Here is a 20,321-nt window from a genome sequence, read left to right as displayed (position 1 = left end):
AGTGTAATTGTAGGGTCTTAGGGTAGCTCTAATTTTAACTTTTTGAGGAACCTCCATACTGTTTTCCAGAGTGGCCTCACCAGTTTGCATTCCCACCAACAGTACAAGAGGATTCCCCTTTCTCTACATCCTCACCAATACCTGTTGTTCCCTGTGTTGTTGATTTTAGTTATTTAGTTATTTAGTTATCCTGACAGGTGTGAGGTATTAGTAGTTTTGATTTACATTTCCCTGATGATCAGTGATGCTGAGCATTTTTTCATGTGTCTGTTGGCCATCTGGATGTCTTCTGTATATTTTTAATTGGATTATGAAATGCTATTTTTAAGAGCCATACCTAAAACATGTCAAAAGAGAATGGGAGAAAGTAAAGCATGGAAAAGATATACCAGGCAAATAGTCAAAGATAGCAAGTATAAAAATACTGATATTCGGGAAAACATGCACACTAAAGGTATAAATATTTTTAGGGCTAAAGATTATCATCATAATGAAAAAAGAACAAGAAGAGATAAGACTTTGCTAAAATCATTTGGAGGTGGGGAAGAGTGTGTGTGACAGAATTATAAGGAGAAAATTAACAAATCCACAAATGTCCACACATCAATAGAAAATTTAAATAGAGGGACACCTGGACGCCTCAGTCAGTTAAGTGTCTGCTTCCTTGGGCTCAGGTCATGATCCCAGGGTACTAGGATCCAACCCCACATTGGGCTTCCTGCTCAGTGGAGAGTCTGCTTCTCCCTCTGCTCTTTCTCCTGCTTGTGTTCTCCCTTTTCCCCTCAAATAAATAAGTAAAATCTTAAAAGAAAACTTAAATAGAATAAAGAAGTTTTAGATTAGGTGATACAGAGTAATGAACAACACAAATTAATAAACTTGTGAAAGTTGTCTCAGAAATGGAAAACCTCAATAGACCTGTAATCGTTGAAGAAATTTTTTTTAAAAAATTTATCCCTACACACACAAAAATGACAAAAATATTCCAGGTTCAGATGGTGTTCCTAGTATTCTGTCAAACCTTCAAAAAGAGATAAATCCTATCTTAAACAAACTGAAAGAATTAAAAAAGAAAGTTTTCCTGCTTTATTTTATGAGATGAGTATAGCCTTAATTCCATGACCCCATAAAGTTAATGAATAAAGGGAAAAAATGGTGGCCCAGTCTTACCTTCGTGGAAGACAAAGTCCCAAAAATGTATTAGCAAATGGAATCTAGCAATGTGGTTTTAAAATGTGTATGTTATATATTATGTGCAAGTAATCTTCCAGAAACTGCTATATTTTTAACCTTATCACAGAAAGAAGGAGGCAGACCATATAAATGTGTCGATAGATGTGGTTATATCATGCTTAGTGAAATAAGTCAAGCAGAGAAACACAACTATCATATGATCTCCCTGATATGAGGAAGTGGTGATACAACATGGGGGCTTAAGTGGGTAGGAGAAGAATAGATAGATGTGGTTAAAATTCAACATCTGTGCATGGTTACAAACTTCTAACAAACTATAAATAACTTTCTTAACCTGATATCTGTTAATACCTATAGCAACTATATTTAGTATTAAAGTATTAAAATTCACTTTAAAGTCAAGAATAAGACAAAATGCTCACTGTTACCATTGCTTTTGAAAATGATACTAATCCCTTTAGTATTGGGAAGCAGGCACTGTTCTGGAATATAAGATCAGAATCTAGTAGAGGAGAAAATAAAGAAACAAGAACAGAAGTGACTTCTGTGAGGAAAAATAAAGTACGATAGGAGACAGAATGTGATAAGGAAAGTTTCTGTGAGTGAAATGTTTAAGCAGAACCCCAAATGAAGTGAGGGAGTGAGTTACATTGATACCTGGAAAAATCCAGGAAGAGAGCATTCCGGGAAAAGAGAATAATCAAAGTACAAAAGCTCTGAAGTAGGACCACATTTGGCTTATTGGAGAAATAGGAAGGTCAGTATATTGAGTGAGAGGGAGAGTAATCTTCAGAGGTAACTTGGGGCCTTGTGGGATATAGTGAGGATTTGGGATTTTATTCTGAGTGGGATGGGAAGTGTTGAGAGGTTTTTGAGAGGAAACATAAATAGCCTGATTTGACTGTTTTAAAAGGATCAGAGTTACTGTATAGAGAAAAGGCTTAGTAAGAATGGGGGCAGGGTGCAAATCAAACTAGTGAGGATATGGCTATTGTAAAGGCCAGAGATGATATGGCTTGTATTAGAAAGGAAGCAATGGAAATGGTGAAAAAGTGGATTCTGATGTACAAAGTAGCCATAAAGTTTGGAAGCATAGATAATTTTATAATGTATGCTCATGTAATATGAATAAGCCATTTACTCTGTATTCACCTAAGTTTTCAGACTCAGTGATCACCCTGTGTTGCTAATGTTGATTTACTAATGGATTAGATATGAGGTTTGTGAGAAGAATCAAGGATGAGTCCAGTGTTGTTGGCCTGAGCAACTTGAGGAATAGAGCTGCCATTTACCAAGAAGAGTAGATTTTACTGGGAAATCAATAGTTTGGTTTTGAACATGTTACATTTGGGTCATCTGTCTTTTTAAAGAGGATTTTGAGTGGCTTTTGATATGAAGTCTGGATACAAAGGAAAATCCGTGCTAAAAATTTGGGAGTCATTCTACTCCCTATCTAGGAAGAGCTTAGTTCAAAATTAAAAGTATAACATTTGTAGAGGAAGAAACAAAAATTGTCATTACTCTCAGATAAAATGTGGTACAATGTGATAATTAAGAGCACTTGGAAGCCACAGTGCCTGGGTCTGTATCCTAGCTTTATGATTTCCTAATGTGTGATTTTTGGCAATTTAGTTATCCCTCCTACGTTTTTTCTTTTAGTCTATAAGATGAGTACGTACCCCCTCAGGGTTCTTGTGAGGATCAGATTACTTAATACACACAAAGTGTTTAGAACACCACTTGCTCGGGGGGGGGGGGGGAAAGAACACCACTTGACATGTAGTAAAGTGCTAGGTATTAGCTCCCATCATTGTCATTTTCATAGTTGCCATCATTATCATTATGAAAATTACTAGATTACCTACAAAGATAATCTAAAAACATATACAGAAAACTGTTAAAATATTAAACGATTTAGCAAGGTTGCCAGAATATAAAGGTCAATAAAGTTCCTAGACACCAGCAACTTTTAGAAAATATAATTTTTAAGAAAAAAAATTACAGTACCGGAACGCCTGGGTGGCTCAGTTGGTTAAGCAGCTGCCTTCAGCTCAGGTCATGATCCCAGCATCCTGGGATCGAGTCCCACATCGGGCTCCTTGCTCGGCAGGGAGCCTGCTTCTCCCTCTGCCTCTGCCTGCCATTCTGTCTGCCTGTGCTCGCTCTCTCTCCCTCTCTCTCTCTGACAAATAAATAAAAAAAAATCTTTAAAGAATAAAAAAATTTAAAAAAAAAAACATGGCACTGGGAAAAGTGCGCTATCTATTTAGAAAAAAATTAGATCTTTACCTCACACTGTACAAAAAGATATAAACTTTAAGAAAAGCAAACCAGCTTTAAACTCTTAGATGTATATACATAAATAACATATTTTCTTTTGTTTTATTACAGTGTATGCTAGCCTGAATTTTGCCCCTAAGTCACAGCAGACCTTTGGTAGCCAGACAGAACGTACTTCTTCATATTCTGGTCTAAATGCAAGTCTAGGAGGTTTCATCCTTCCATCCTATCCTCTCTCATCACCTCGAACTAGTCCAAAGCACACATCTCTTACCGTATCTCCAAAGAAATCTCAGGATACTTCTGTTAACTTCTCCAATTCCTGGCCTCTTAAAAGCTTTGAAGGACTACCAAAGCCAAGTCCACAGAAAAAGCTTGTCAGCCAAAAATCGTCTGACCCTCCAGGTAGAAATGATGGTAAAAATTAATACTTTCTTCAAATTTATTTGTGTTTTTGAAATATTACTTTGGAGTTAGGGTTGTTAGATCTTTAAGAACTGGCATTTTATTTCTCTGAATTAGGAAGCATCTAGGAAAATATTTAATAGTATGTTAAATAAATCAAACATGTTATATAAAATAAAATTCAAATGAAATTGTCATTTCTTTAAATTTGTACTTCAAAATCTTTTTTTAGAACTAGGCAACTAATATGCTTTATAATGAACATAAACATGAACAGCCCAAGAGCCTAGTAACAAATTTTAGCATTAGAAATATAATTAATGCTTAGTATCCATTTATTCTACAGTTTTTGAATGCTTAGTAATATTAAATTTATTTAAAAGAGTTTCTATTATTTGTTAACTAAAATATTCTTTTCTTAACAATCGCCCTTTCCAGGATGCCTGGGTGGCTCAGTCGGTTAAGCAACTGCCTTCAGCTCAGGTCATGATTCCAGGGTCCGAGAACTGAGTCCCACATCAACCCTCTTGCTCAGCAGGGAGCCTCCTTCTCCCTCAGTCTGCTGCTCCCCCTGCTTGTGCTCTCTCTGTCTCTCTCCCTCTCTCTGACAAATAAATAAATAAAATCTTTTAAAAAAACCAGCAACAACAGTAACCCTTTACAAAATAATGAAATTAGCATATGTGTTTATTCAAGACAAATCCCATCTTAAATAAAAAGTCTGTTAAGGGCAGTGCCTATATCCCACATAGTTTCTTTTCCACAGCCTCTGAGCTAAGAGGCTAACCTGCTAAACTAACCTGCATCACTGGTGTTATAGTTTATAACATGACTGTAACGTCAGTTTGTTGCATAGTTAGTCAATTTTACCACTCTTTCTTTTTTTTTTTTAAGATTTTATTTATTTATTTGACAGAGAACCAAGTAGGTAGAGAGGCAGGCAGAGAGAGAGAGAGAGAGGGAAGCAGGCTCCCCGCTGAGCAGAGAGCCCAATGCGGGACTCGATCCCAGGACCCTGGGATCAGGACCTGAGCTGAAGGCAGAGGCTTAATCCACTGAGCCACCCAGGTGCCCCTAACCATTCTTTTTTAGAACTACACCTTCATTTCCTCCATTAATTTCTTTTTATGTTTGTCTTTCCCACAAAATCAAATACTGTATTGAAAGCTGAGAATTCATTAAGTTTGTTCTCCCATGTGCCCAGCACTACTGCTTTGCATATAATAGTCACTCATAGGTTACTTACCTAATTAAATGAAGCCAGGCAAGTAGTCCTTCTGGCTTGCTTGTGGACTTTATCATACAAATATTGGTTATGATAATGTGTATAAAGATAAAAATTTAACCTGGTATATAATGTTTTTATTTAATATGAAAGAATTTCTAGTGACTCATTTTTATTATATTTGTTAGGGGACACTAATATGTTGATCTGATTTTAAATAATATTCTTCTAATAAAAGATAATGTGTTTTTAATTTTAAAACAGTGTATTCCAAACACTTATGATTATAACTCCCAGTTCTCTGAAATTAAAAAAATGTAAGTAAAAAATATTTTTTTCATGCAGGAGAAAATTCTCAAGAAAAACTTTCTCCAGTTCAACTTATACCTGCTTTGGTGAGATCACCATCTTCCCGACGAGGCCTAAATGGGACCAAACCTGTCCCTCCCATACCAAGGGGAATCAGTCTTTTGCCTGATAAAGCTGACTTGAGCACAGTGGGACCCAAAAAGAAAGAGCCTGATGATATTTGGAAGAATGAAAAAGATAGTCTTAAAATTGATCTTTCAGAATTAGATATCAGAGATAAAGATTTGGATCAAGAAGAGGTTAGCGCCAAATACCATTTTTAATAATTTTTAAATGCTTATAATTTCCTATAATATAATATCTGTTATTTAAGGTAAAATCAAGTACTTTTTAATTCCATAACATGTTTTTTTTAATAAAAGTATTTTATGATCGTTATAGAAAATGTAGAAACTATAGTGAAGTATTGGAAGAAAATTCATCACACCAAATCCCACTACCCAGAATAATTTGCCATTAATACTCTAATGTGTTTCCTTTCAGCATTTCTTCTATGCATATATTACATCTTTTTAATTTAAAAGTATGAGTTATATAGCAGTATACCCATATGCTAATCCCTCCCAAATGAACAATTTGCATGTTTCCTATTTTTAAATAAATAACATAATATAGTTCCCTCCCCGATCCAGTTCCTTTTTTTCCTTCACCAGAAGCAACCACTGTCACCATTAATTTGTGTTTTATGTATTTGTGTACTTTTGATATATTATATTTTTACATTTATGATATTATCATAATTTATTTGGGCTATTCTTAGTCTTTTGCTGTTGCAGACAGTGCTGCTTTGGACATTCCTGAGCATGTCTGTTGTGCATATGTACAAGTTTATTTATCTTCATGAACTATGAATTCTCAGTCACTCCATTTATACTATAAAAATCCATTGCCATTGTGACAACCCTGTACTTACTAATTATGTCACAGAAGGAATGTGGTTGTTGTATTACTTTGGATACAGAGCACTCTTTCCATAGATGCTTTCTTTTCATCATATTAGTCTGCCTGATGTCAGGTTTAAAAAATTGTTTTACGTTAAATGTGTGTAATGAAACAGTTATATTTTGTGGTCTTATTTTTGCCTACTTTTAAGATGTAAGCATCATACACTGATAGTTTGCACAGTAAAATAAAATTAATGCATATTCATTTTAAGGATATTTCTTTAGCATTAAACATGTGTACCAAAATTGGTTCTTAAATAAATTAATTAGTCATTCCAACTTCTGACGGCTTGTAAAGTCTTTCCTTCCCTCCGAACCCATAGTTATATTTCACTGGTACTAGGAAAAGAATTCATTTAAAGGGAGGAAAGTTCTGGAAGGATCATTTTCCTACATAACTCATAAATTTCATCTGATGCTACATCTTTTTGCATTATTTGTATGATACCTTAAAAATAGCCCTTTATCTTTTAATGAATAATTGAAAGGATAATTTCTTTTATATAATTATTGATAAATACAGGAGGATAGTACTATTTTTATAATGGCAAGCTTTCTAATTCTAAGGATTTACTAGGGAAGTGGCCATACTGTAGAATCAACCATTTTAATTATTATAATCAAAATGTAAGTGAAACAGTTTATGTATATTTCTGGGTTCCTTAATTCATTCAGGTTTCTATTCCCAACTTTAATATCTTTGTAAGGGCATCTTCTACTCTACATTTCTAGAAATACTTGGTTTCAGAAGTCACATATAGTCATCTGTTATTCTCTGACCCCTAATACTGACAATCGTGATATAAACTTCTAATTTTAGAAAACATTACTTTTCACAGAATTTCTAAATGGCCACATCTACACACCAGTGACCTAAGATTGGCTAGACCTTTCTGACCTCAACTCAGATATCTACCATCTGGTTGAATGATTCATTTACTAATTAAATTTTATTATATTAGTCATTATTCTCAATGTCAGAAATACCATGGTGAATAATAGCTTGAAATCCTTCCTCTTACGCGGCTTACAGTTTTGTTTATAAATTGGTTGTTTATAAAATACATATTTCTATTATGTACAAATACGTTAATACCATCTTGTTAGTTTCAGATTGGACACTGGCTAGCTAGGTATAGTGAATGGAATTTAAAATCTAAGGATAACCTTTACTCATATAAATGTCTTGTAAGTTAATTGTTGTTGTTTTTTTCCTTAGATGCAGAGTTCTCTTAGGTCCCTTCGTAATAGTGCAGCTAAGAAAAGAGCAAAACTGAGTGGCAGTACCTCTGATCTTGAAAGCCCTGATTCTGCAATTAAGCTCGACTTGACCATGGACTCACCGTCTCGATCTTCCTCTCCAAACATCAGCTCTTATAGTGAAAGTGGAGTTTATAGCCAAGAATCATTGACTTCTTCTCTGTCTACAACTCCCCAGGGGAAGAGAATAATGTATTTTATTTTTTGATGTGTTAAATGAATGCTGATCTTTTAATTTGTAGCCTGATCCCTAATACCGTATTTGAAAAAAACTTAGCTATTTATTTTCTAGTGGTTTTTTTTTTTTTTTTTTTTTTTTAATTTATTATTTGACAGCAAGAGACACAGTGAGATAGGGAACAAAAGCAGGGGGAGTGGGAGAGGGAAAAGTAGGCTTCCTGCTGAGCAGAGAGCCCAATAGAATGCAGGGCTCTGGGATCATGACCTGAGCCAAAGGCAGATGCTTAATAACTGAGCCACCCAGGAGCCCCTATTTTCTAGTTCTTAAAATGTTGAAGTACATTTAGAAGACAGTGGGAAAGTTTATAGATACTATCTAGCTAGGCTTTGGTTTGGGATGCATGGAGAAAGAGAACACATCAGCTTTAACTTAGAGCACCTGCAGTAATATATAAATTCTTATTTCCCAAGTCCTAGTTGTTCTGCCTGAGATTTATCCTAATATTCTTTGTTCTTTAGCTCTATTCTGGATCATTGAGTCTTTTGCAGTGGACCTTTAAGCTGTTATTACTACTTTCATTGAAAACTCAGCACCAGTTTTGTCTAATTTGTAGATAAACTCCACCCAACTGTTACCTTCCCATTTCTTATATTTTGTTGTTTCATTGTCTTGTAATAGCGCAGGCCTCTGTGCCATAGCTTTTGCAGCCTTCCCAGGAATCTCCTTACAGCAGTTCTAGAGTTAGAGTCCTGGATACCCCAGAGCATTTTTTTCTGGTAAAACAATTCAACAAACTTTACCAGATTACCTCAGTGACCTCTAAGTCTTAGATAGTGATCCCACCTTGATTTCTGAAAATTCCTGTGGCTCTCTTCTAGGATTTTGGGATATCTCTTCCCTCTTTATTTTAGACAAAAACCTAAGAGTAGAGTTGTTAGGTCATAGGATAGTTAACATTTAGCTTTTTATTTTTATTTATTTATTTATTTGACAGACAGAGATCATAAGTAGGCAGAGAGGCAGGCAGAGAGAGAGAGGAGGAAGCAGGCTCCCCACTTAGCAGAGAGCCCGATGCGGGGCTCAATCCCGGGACCCTGGGATCATGACCTGAGCTGAAGGTAGAGGCTTTAACCCACTGAGCCACCCAGGCGCCCCAGACATTTTTTTTTTTTTAAGATTTTATTTATTTGACAAAGATCACAAGTAGGCAGAGAAGCAGGCAGAGAGAGAGGAGAAAGCAGGCTCCCCACTGAGCAGAGAGCCGGATGCGGGGCTTGATCCCAGGACCCTGGGATCATGACCCGAGCTGAAGGCAGAGGCTTTAACCCATTGAGCCACCCAGGTGACCCAGTTATCAGCATTTAAAATAGATATTTATCTCTTTAGACCTGAAGTCCTTCCCTTATCTTCTATGGATGTAAAGTTTTATGTTAAATACACCTGCAGTTGCAAGGTCCTGTAAATAATTTAGAACCTAGTTGGTAAGAAAAGAAAAGTTCACTTTATACTGTAACATTTAGAATTCACTATTCTCTATGTTGTCTCGTGGAATTATTCTCTTCAGATACTGAACTCTGTGAGGAGGAGTTCAATATACCCTCATTTCTGGACTCAGTTACCTTTAATGAATTTTGTATTTTCACATTAAGTTTAATGGCTTTTTTTTTTTTTCACTTAATTTCTTTCTTCTTTTTAGATTTGTTTATGTACCACACCCAGTGCTCCATGCAATACGTGCCCTTCTTAATATGTCCCCTACCCCCATCCCTCCAAAAGCCTCAAAGTTTGTTTCTCAGAGTCCACAGTTTCTCATGCTTCATCTCCCCTTTTTGTTTCCCCAATTCACTTTTCCTTTCCTTCTCCTAATGTCCTCTATGCTATTCCTTATGCTCCACAAGTACGTGAAACCATATGATAATTGACTCTCTGCTTAAATTTAATAGCTTTAAAACAATTATTTTTAACCAGCTTGCATCTTGCCTTAAGAATCATGGCAAAAGGGGCGCCTGGGTGGCTCAGTGGGTTAAGCCACTGCCTTCAGCTCAGGTCATGATCTCAGGGTCCTGGGATCGAGTCCCGCATCAGGCTCTCTGCTCAGCAGGGAGCCTGCTTCCCTCTCTCTCTCTCTCTGCCTGCCTCTCCATCTACTTGTGATTTCTCTCTGTCAAATAAATAAATAAAAATCTTAAAAAAAAAAAAAAAAAGAATCATGGCAAAGAGTGCCACTATTACCTCATGTAGGGCTTTCATCTTTAAGTGGGTTGGGGAGGAAAAACTCTTGAGAATCATTCTTCTAAAGACTTAAAGTATTTTCTTTCATTCAAGTCAGGTACATGGTATAAATGTAAATTGACTAAAGAAACCTATCATCTATTCTAGAGAAATCACTCTTTAAAAATGTTTAACATTTAAAAAAAATTTTTAAAAAAAGTTTAACATTGACGTCTCTCTAGGCCAATTAACAAATATGCTTACCCAACTACTAAGAACTATGCTCCTTTGTAAAATCTCTTCTTTATAATATCCATCACTGGCTTTTTGATATTACAACACTTGCGTGATTTTGAACAGTTCCTTTACATTCAGATTTAACATTCTTCTGTCACTTTCTTTGTGAAACAAAGCCTGTGAGTCTCTATGATGTCAGAAAGTATAACAGAATAATTCAGGAAGAAAATGGCATGTGCTAATATAACCCACCTGTTGCTTATCTCTAATTTGTAATGCATTTCAGTCTCTTTTTTTGTATTATTATCTATGAGGGCAAATAGTATATTAAATGATTAGGAGTCATTTGCTTTGGTGTTGGAATGAATTTCTTTGGATCAGTTTTGATTTTCCTTTTTTTTTTTTTGACCCAACAAAAGGTTATATAATATGAGTTAGAGAATCTTCCCTGCCTTTGGTAATCTTTCCATGAATAATTAAGAACTGCCTATATATCAAGGGATTGAAAGTTCAAAAAGTGAACTAGGAATACCAATAAAAAATAATCTTAGCTATAGTTTTTGTACTTGCTCCTGCCTTAATATTTAAGAATATTTTACTATCTTTAATGTGTATTGAAATTACTTTGTTTCATTGTAGGTCAGACATATTTCCAACATTTGGATCAAAGCCTTGTCCAACAAGACTTTCTTCTGCAAAGAATAGAAACTCTGAGGTAGCTGACCAAAGCCCCACTGCAGGTATTTTATAGCTATTTTATAAGTACGTTTTATAGAAAGTATGATTTTTAATCAATTATTTTTATTAACATATAATGTATTATTTGCACCAGGGGTACAGGTCTGTGAAGGCTTACACACTTCACAGCACTCACCATATCACATACCCTTTCCAATGTCCATAACCCAACCACCGTCTCCATCCCACCCCTACCCCAGCAACCCTCAGTTTGTCTTGTGAGATTAAGTCTCTTAATGGTTTGTCTCCCTCTCAATCCTATCTTGTTTCATTTTTTCCTTTCCTACCCACCCAAACCCACCACTCTGCCTCTCAAGTTCCTCATATCAGGGAGAGCATATAATAATTGTGAAAGTATGATTTTTAAATGATATAAAAAATGCATTTCAGATGTAGAATTTTTATAGTTACCAGTTAAGACTAATCATCTTTTTAACTCCTCACAAGAGCTTTTTTGGCAAGAATAAGTACTGTACTATTCTTGGAAGAAAAAATAATTACTGAAATAATTGATCCCCCTTTAAGCTCATAGGTGTGCTTTAGCCTGGCTCTTCCATCTGGACATTTTGGTTTAAGTGATAAGAAATGTGACTTGGCCAGCAGAGTTTTGAAAGCCCAGAGGGTGATTCTAATAGGCAGCATAGTTTGGAAGCCACTAGGCATCACAAAAGACAATTTTTTTTTTAAACACAGTAACTAATAGTTAAGTTTGTTTGTATCTTGTTAAGAATTTCGTAAACTAACCTGGAAGTCTCTAATGTATAGCATCACTTTTCAGAAAATAGATTTAGTTATTAGTAATCTTTTGGAGAAATATTTGGATTCTCATCTATTTAGGATGGAAACTGCATGTGATTCTTCTTTATGATGGGTAACACTGTTTTGGATTATGAGTGAATTATAACACATTGGCATTTATTTTCACATGATCTCAGTATAAAAGTCCTAACAACTTTGAAGCTACTCTACCTTATATATAATTTCCTCTCTAAAAAGCTATGTATGTTTGTATTTGTCTACTAATATTTTAAAATTTCTTGCCCCTAAATATGTCTTAATTTCATCTCCTCTTTTTAGTCTCCATTATCACTTTTATTCATTCCTTTCTTTCTTAGCCTTGTAAGATTTTTCTCCGGCTTTAGTCTCATCGTCTATAATCAGTTCGCCTCAGTGCAAGTCTGACTGTATTGTCCAGCCTTAATTTATTTAGGGCATTCTTCCATGATCTGTCTCTGTCTACCTTTCCAGCCTCATATTTCACTTCCTTCATTGTAATTTTGTATTCCAGTTAAATCAGACCACTTTCAATACCATTTCCTCTCTTTTTGTAGTTACATGTACAAATTCTTCTGGGTGAAATGTGGAATCCATACCACACCCAATTCAGCTCGGAAAACTGTTCAGTTGCTTTTTCTGTAAAACCTCCCCATTCAGACAAAAAAATTGATTATTACCTTTTTCGTGATATCTTTACATTTTGCACTGACATCTTTATAATGGTATTGGCATTATTTTACTTCTTTGGACTCTCAGGTTCTCAATCCCCAGAGATTATTTACCTCTGATTACCTACCTAGTGCCTTTATTATCATGAATGCCTAATTCAACCATACATGCTTGGTATATTGGCTTCCACAAAGCTAGTATTCCACAAAGAGTTAGTTAATCTGTTAGGCACAGGAAGACAGTGTTTATGTGTTTTGGAGTCTGAAAGACCCCAGATGGAATCCCAGTTTGACCACATCCATGAGCTGGGCAAGTGATTTAACTGCTTTGAAATGCAGTTCCCTCATCTGGTAATGTAAACCTTGAGAAGGAGTAATGAACATTTGAATATAAGCACCTAATGCATAATAGACACCTGGCTTTTATTCCCTTAAAGGAGGAGACACAAAGAAACATAACACCTAAACATATTTCTAAATCCCTTTTTAAGGCTGATTATTATAGTAAATTCTTCATAACATTATGTAAGTTTGTCTTCTTTGCAAAAGTGAAGCCCTCTTCTGGAAGAATATGTTTGGAGTTAAAAAAGAATAGATTTAGAAAGCCTAGATTTGAAATTCCCCCTGACCTCATAAGCCACTTAAGTTTTAGTAAAGTGAAAAAGTTCTTAGAGCAGTACATACGTCTATATACAATATTTGGTGTTTGCCAAACTTGTCTAATATTTGGTATTTCTCAAACTTACCTGCCTTGGGATCACCAGGGATACTTGTAACAGAGATTCTTGGACCTCACCTCACAACTAGTGAATTGATCTTCAGAGTTAAAAGTCTTTATTTTTAATAAATAAGTATTTCTAAGATCAAGTTTTGGAAATTCTGCTGTTGAATTCACAGTGAGATATTCTTGGATAAATTTAATATGCCCTCTAAATGTAACGTTGCTAACAGTTTAGGATTTTATAAACTTGGGTTTACATTTTTTTTTTTTTTGTGGAATTGATAGGGTTTTGTAAATGATTCCTATAAGTTTATCATTTAATTGATAAAGCATAAAAATGTTAATGCTTAGAGTAAAGACTATCTGAAAAGAAAAACAAAAATAATTATGTAGATACTATAAATCCAACTTGTCTTTGTGTCCTCATTTCCAGTAAATATTTCCATGATCTGTCTCTGTCTACCTTTCCAGCCTCATATTTCACTCCCTATTATAGCACATAGGTAAATGTGCTATAGGTCATTTATATAGGAACATTTCCTGAATTATGTTATAGTAGACTTTTTTTTGTAGCATCAGATTAGTAATACCTGCTATTAATAAAAAACAGTTGCACCTAAATCCAGTAACTTTATGATGCTATCTTTATGGATTAACTATCAAAACTTCTAAGAAGAGTTCAGGACATCTGAGTGGCTCAGTTGGTTAAGCATCTGCCTTCGGCTCAGGCATGATCCCAGGGTGCTGGGATAGAGTCCTGCATCAGGCTTCTTGCTCAGCAGGGAGTCTGGTTCTCCCTCTCCTTCTGCCTGCCACTCTCTTGTGCTTGTGCCAGTGCCACTGCTTGCTCTCTCTCTCTCTCTCTCAATCTGTCAAATAAATAAATAAAATAAAATAAAAACTAAGAGGAATATAGACAGATATCCACGTTACTCCCAGAAGTTCTCTATCATTTAACACCAAATATTTTTTGACTGTCTGTGAAGTGACTTTTGTTGTCTTTTACCCGGCAGTCCTCTGTTGACTGGTTGCCACCAACCACCCCTTCTCCCTCATGATCCTGTTTTTTTATTTTTTAAAAAAACCATTAAAAAAAAACCATAATAATTTTAAGAACAAATTGTGTTTTGTTACTACTACCTAGTGGTATTTGTAGGGAACTATACATATGAAAATAGATGGTGACTTAAATATATATTATGTAGGATTTTCCATTTAGTAGATATTTTGTGATTTTAATAGCTTCAAAGTACTGGTATAGGGTGGTCAGTCGAAACGTTCAAATATAGATTAAAATTTTTTGATATTTGTTAAAAGGAGACCCACATTAGGGTTTTTGTTTTTATTATTTTAAGATGTATTTATTTATTGGTATGGGGAGAGGTGGAGAGGGAAAGAAAGAATCTCAAACACACTCCCCAGTGAATGAGGAGCCTGACCTGGGGCTTGATCTTAGGACCCTGAGATCATTAGCTGAACCAAAGTCAAGAGTTGGATGGTTAGGGGCGCCTCGGTGGCTCAGTTGGTTAAGCCACTGCCTTCGGCTCAGGTCACGATCCTGGAGTCCTGGGATTGAGTCCCACATCAGGCTCCCAGCTCTGTGGGAAGTCTGCTTCTTCCTCTAACCTTCTCCCCTCTCATGCTTTCTCGCACTCTCTCTCAAATAAATAAATCTTAAAAAAAAAAAGTCGGATGCTTAACTGACTGAGCTACCCAGGTGCCCCGATTTGGCTATTTAGAGTATCCCTATTTACTTAATCCTCACGACCATCCTGGAGGGGTAATACTATTATCCCCTATTTTTAAAAATCAGATTCTGTCAGCAGTTTAAGTGGCAGTGCTATGACTTAAAGCCAGGAAGTATAATTACAGATTCTGAGTTTAGTCACTGGAGTGTACTGCTTCACCAGCCACACCAGGGTAGACCTACTACACAAGAGTAGGAGAGAAGAGAGAAATGGAAAATATCTCTCAGGATACAGTTTAAAAATTCTAGATTTAAAAATTGTTCTTTTTGCTATAAAGGTTTATATGTCATTTAAACATTAAATGCCTGTAATATTTTAAATATATATATTCTTGGTTATCTCTTCCAAACATTAAATTTTGTATTTCATTGTAATTTTAAAGCCTGTTTTATAAAATGTTTTGGATATAGTTTATAATAAATGTTCTTAACTGCTAGTAAAAAGTATAACAAAATTTAAAATAAGATAAAACTCTTTAAATTACTGTAATGTTATAATTTCTAATGTTACATTGCTGACCTTTTTAAAAGTCCTAGAAGGCAAGATAGACTTAGAGGGGAGATACGTACCTATGTATACTATTACCTGAATCATTCAAATAAATATTTTTATGTATTTTTATCTTATAGGGATTACAGCATCCAGTGTAAGCATAATTGGTCAACGTATGAACTATGGGTTTGGATGTGGTGATTTTGAAGATGATAGGTCCCATGACATTTCTCCTAGTGTTTTCAAAATACAAAATAAGGAACCCCCAAGACATTATAAACATACAAAAGGTTAGTAAATGTCACAAATTAATTTTTATAAATTGAATGTCTCTAAATCCTAAATTAAGTGTGTTAGAATTCTCCCTAAGCATGCCAATAAACGGAGATTTCTCAGTTTTGAGATTTTTCTTACCCCTTTGCTGATGTGTTATTGCTTCAGTAATTTTGCCAAATAAGAGAACATAGAGGTTTCATGTATTGTTTAATGGACTTGCCTGAGAAGCCAGAGTAGGGAAGTGACTACATATGAAGTTAAAACTCGGGAATCTCTGGTGACGTCTCCCCCACCAAGATTACACACACACACACACACACACATTTTACAAGACATTTTAGCACAAAAATGGGGTAGAAAAATCATGTGAATAAATAAGTCCCAGATGCCTACTTAGGTTGTAACCATGGAATAAAACTGTGGAAACAGGAATATAGTTTTCCTATGGTAGAACCTGGGAAGGCTTCTTTGTTATCACTAACAATTATTAGTAATTTGCATTCTTTTTTTTTTTCCTTTAAAAATTTAGTGGAGCAAGCAGCTCCTCTGTGACTGCTCTCTTCATTATTTCAGAGAACCTATTAAAGCTACATTTTTTTAAATTTCCTCTAGGATAAAGAGGAAGTTACTTTATTTTATTTATTTATTTATTTATTTATTTATTTATTTTAAGCTTTATTTATTTATTTGACAGAGATCACAAGTAGGCAGAGAGGCAGGCAGAAAGAGAGAGGAGGAAGCAGGCTCCCCGCTTAGCAGAGAGCCCGATGTGGGGCTCAATCCCAGGACCCTGGGATCATGACCTGAGCCGAAGGCAGAGGCTTTAACACACTGAGGCTTTAACCCAGGCGCTCCGAGGAAGTTACTTTAAAGGGAATAAATATTTAAATAGAGTAATAAGTAATACTGTATTTAGGTATTTAATCTCCTAGTAACTCTAAGGAGCTGTCATTTTTTTATTTGTAGCAACCATGATTATAGTAGGTCAACTTTTGTTTTTATTTTTTTTATTTATTTTTTTTTTGCAGATGACATGACATTTTATTTTTTTTAACTTTTGTTATTTCTGATCATCTGAAGTCACATATGTGTGGGTGTGTGGGTATATCTGTGTGTCTGTGTAGGCAGTCAGGCATTTTAGGACATCTGGTTTGTTTTTTTGTGGAAATAAATTGAGTAAAGGAAAGTTGCTTGGAATGTTTTTTTTTCTTTTATCTTTCTTTTTGGTAAATTTTTAAAGTATTTCATCCACGATGTGATTCAATATCTGTTCTTTGTGAAACATTTCTTCTCTCTCATTGTTTTTACAAAAGAAAATGACAGGGTTTTTTCCGATTTACTTATATATTTTATTTCTCATGTAAAGATAATCAATACAAAAATATTTTTCTTCCTGGGACGCCTGGGTGGCTCAGTTGGTTGGACGACTGCCTTCGGTTCAGGTCATGATCCCGGGGTCCTGGGATCGAGTTCCGCATCAGGCTCCCAGCTCCACGGGGAGTCTGCTTCTCTCTCTGACCTTCTCCTCACTCATGATCTCTCTCACTGTCTCTCTCTCAAATAAATAAATAAAATCTTTAAAAAAAATTTTTTTTTCTTCCTAAATGTAACTCATACCCTAACATACAATTTTTTAATTTTCTTTTTTTAGAAATTGCTTTGAAATAATTGCTGAATATCTTTTTTTTTTTTTTTAAGATTTTATTTATTTATTTGACAGACAGAGATCACAAGCAGGCAGAGAGGCAGGCAGAGAGAGAGAGAGAGGAGGAAGCAGGCTCCCTGCCGAGCAGAGAGCCCGATGCGGGACTCGATCCCAGGACCCTGAGATCATGACCCGAGCCGAAGGCAGCGGCTTAACCCACTGAGCCACCCAGGCGCCCCATGAATATCTTTATTCACTACTATTGGCACCCTTTTTTGGACAGCAGAATCGTAAAAATGTTTATAACTTTTGACCAGCTGTTATTTCTAGTCCAGAAAATTACTTCATACACATACTTCCAACTCTAAACCAAACACCTATTTATCCTTTTGGTCAGGAGAATAAACATGCTCAAAAACCAAACTAACCTTCCTTTAGGACGAAAAGGACCAGTTCCTTTTTTCTTTGTTTTTATTTTTATTAGTAGCATTACTATTTTTCCAGTTATGTGGGCTTAAAACTTTAGAGTCATCTTTGTCTACTTCTCCTTACCCTCCAAGTTCAGACAGTGGTGACGATCCTACCAGTTCTGTTTAATATGGGCCTTCATTATCTCTTCCTTGGATAATTGCAATAGCTTTCTGAATAAGACATCTTGCCTCTTATTTTATCCATTTTTACTCCATGTTCCATACCCTTCCAGAATTAACTTTTTTGAAGTATAGTTACCATCTCTTCCATACTCAAAACCTTGAGTGGTTCCCTGTTTCCCACAGAATAGATTTTGTGCTCTGCAGCATAATTTTTTTTTTAAAGATTTTATTTATTTATTTGACAGAGAGAGATCACAAGTAGGCAGAGAGGCAGGCAGAGAGAGAGAGGAAGGGAAGCAGGCTCCCTGATGAGCAGAGAGCCCAATGCGGGACTCAATCCCAGGACCCTGAGATCATGACCTGAGCCGAAGGCAGCGGCTTAACCCACTGAGCCACCCAGGCACCCCTGCAGCATAATTTTTAAATCCCTTAATAATCTTGCGTAAGCTGAACTTACTACATTATCTCTTACTACTCTTTTCATTCCCAGTGCTCTGGCATTCTTAGTACTGGAAGTTTTCTTAGGTGGCAATGTACAGTCAGCCTAGATGTCTGTTTCTGATCCTAATGTGTTCATAGCATGTCTGCTTTTTGAATACTGGTTAGAATCCATTTCTTTAGAAAGTTTTCTTCCCCACTTAACTGGTGTGGAGTAGTATAAATTATTTAAAAGTAAAGGTATTGCATTTTTTTATTCCTATTAGGCTTTGCATGTAATGGTGTCCAATACCACATGTTAAATGAATGGAGCAGTGATGAGCCAACCCAAACTAACATTGTAGCCTTGGATACAGTCCCTCAAACATTGCATCTTTAAACAATCAGATTAAAGTGACATTTGAGTACAGCGCTCAAGGGAATAAAACAACTTCCAAAAAAAATATTGGCAATAGGTGGCATATATGAATGGATTCATTTTGTAAGAAACTTCAGACGGTTTTAAGATTTGCTTTCAGAACCACTTCTTCCCATTCCCCTCCTTTGCTGGTTGTTCCTTTGAACCTGCCCATTTTCTAGCATATTCATATGAAGCCCCAATTAATGACTTAAGAAAGTGACTACTGATAATGCTTAGCAAACTAGCTTTTATGAGTTAGTGTTTTCTCTTTCACTATTTGGATGAATGAGATAGAGGTAACAAAAAGGTTAAATAAGATTAGCTTATGTGTCAAGAGTCTTTTAAGCTTATTTTTTCTTTATATTTTACAGTTGAGACCCAGTGAGCAACATTTCTTTCAGTGTTTTGTTTACAAGAAAATGTAGTGTAAAAAGTAAAAGTAAAAAATGACTAGTAGTGTAAAAAATGACTAGTTATATCAGCCTGATAAATGAAGTTAAACTACTTAAGGATAACGTGTTCTTTATATGTTTCCTCTTGAGATTTGTCTAATTATTCAGTCATTTCTTGACAGACTATGTATACACTTTATGGACAGATTTTGAACAAATTGTTGCATTTACTGAAATTTGCTTTCCTTTGTCACTTAACACCTTTTGAGTCTACCCTGAGGTATCTGTTTGTAGACCCCAAATTAATTATACTTTGCTTTTCATTTTTTCTGTCTTATAACGTTCATCTAACATATATTTATTGAAAACCTACTATATGCCCTACTAAGAGGCTCTGGAAAAGCATAATTGAAACCAGACATGGGTCCTATCTCCATAGAGCTTACAGAGTAGTAGAATAATTAAACAAATAATCGCACACTGAGGTGAAAGTTAACCTAGAAAATTACAGATTGCTGAGAGATTTACTTGGCTGTTTTTAGAAGTCAGAGGCTTTCCTTCATGGTTACCTTTTGTTGCTCATTTTTCATGCTGTGATTATTTTCTTGTATATCTTCCCATTCTTAACTCTGCCATGTATATAGTCCTTAGGGGAAGGAAGGTCTCTTTTCTCTCTACTGCCTAGTCAAACAAGGTATTCTAATTTCAAATATTTATTGAATTAATAAATAAGTGTGGATAAATAAATTATAAAATCCATGTATGAAATAAAATTTTCTGTTTTAAAGGACCATGTTATAATATCCTAAAATACTATATAACAACAATATTAAAATGTGGGGTTTTTTGTTTGTTTCTTTAGCATTTACAGGGTCATCATCAAATTTACAGCAAATTCCCAGTTTTGACTTCATATCCACAAATACCTTACCAGAAGACTCAGTAGTTGTTGTTGGAAAAGGTATTTCCAAGTTATTTAGCTTGTTAATTGTATGTGTTCTCCACACATAAGCAGGGGATATCATTAAAGAACAAAGAAGAATGTGATTCAAGTGTTGATCAGAACTTTTTTTATTAGAACTTTCTTTTTAAGAAATTATTAAATTGAAAAAATTAGAAGTGATTAC

At 35.3% G+C, this 20,321-nt stretch overlaps 1 protein-coding gene across 4 annotated transcripts in view; it reads left to right on the top strand.

Moving 5' to 3' along the window:
• TOGARAM1 (TOG array regulator of axonemal microtubules 1) overlaps window positions 1-20,321 on the top strand; it is an 81,206-nt gene that overhangs the window by 21,686 nt on the left and 39,199 nt on the right. For 2 of the 4 annotated variants that reach the window (XM_082735231.1, XM_082735234.1), the window contains exons 4-9: window positions 3,586-3,891; window positions 5,450-5,712; window positions 7,637-7,869; window positions 10,946-11,046; window positions 15,588-15,740; window positions 20,057-20,155. In XM_082735231.1, coding sequence (XP_082591357.1) covers window positions 3,586-3,891; window positions 5,450-5,712; window positions 7,637-7,869; window positions 10,946-11,046; window positions 15,588-15,740; window positions 20,057-20,155 — 1,155 coding nt within the window. The remainder of the gene's footprint in view (window positions 1-3,585; window positions 3,892-5,449; window positions 5,713-7,636; window positions 7,870-10,945; window positions 11,047-15,587; window positions 15,741-20,056; window positions 20,156-20,321) is intronic. The other 2 variants (XM_082735232.1, XM_082735233.1) reach the window with 2 other exon arrangements.

Source organism: Mustela nivalis (assembly GCF_964662115.1).
Source record: "Mustela nivalis genome assembly, chromosome: 6".
In the NCBI taxonomy this organism is placed as follows: domain Eukaryota; kingdom Metazoa; phylum Chordata; class Mammalia; order Carnivora; family Mustelidae; genus Mustela; species Mustela nivalis.
This window is presented reverse-complemented; position numbering and strand designations above follow the sequence as displayed.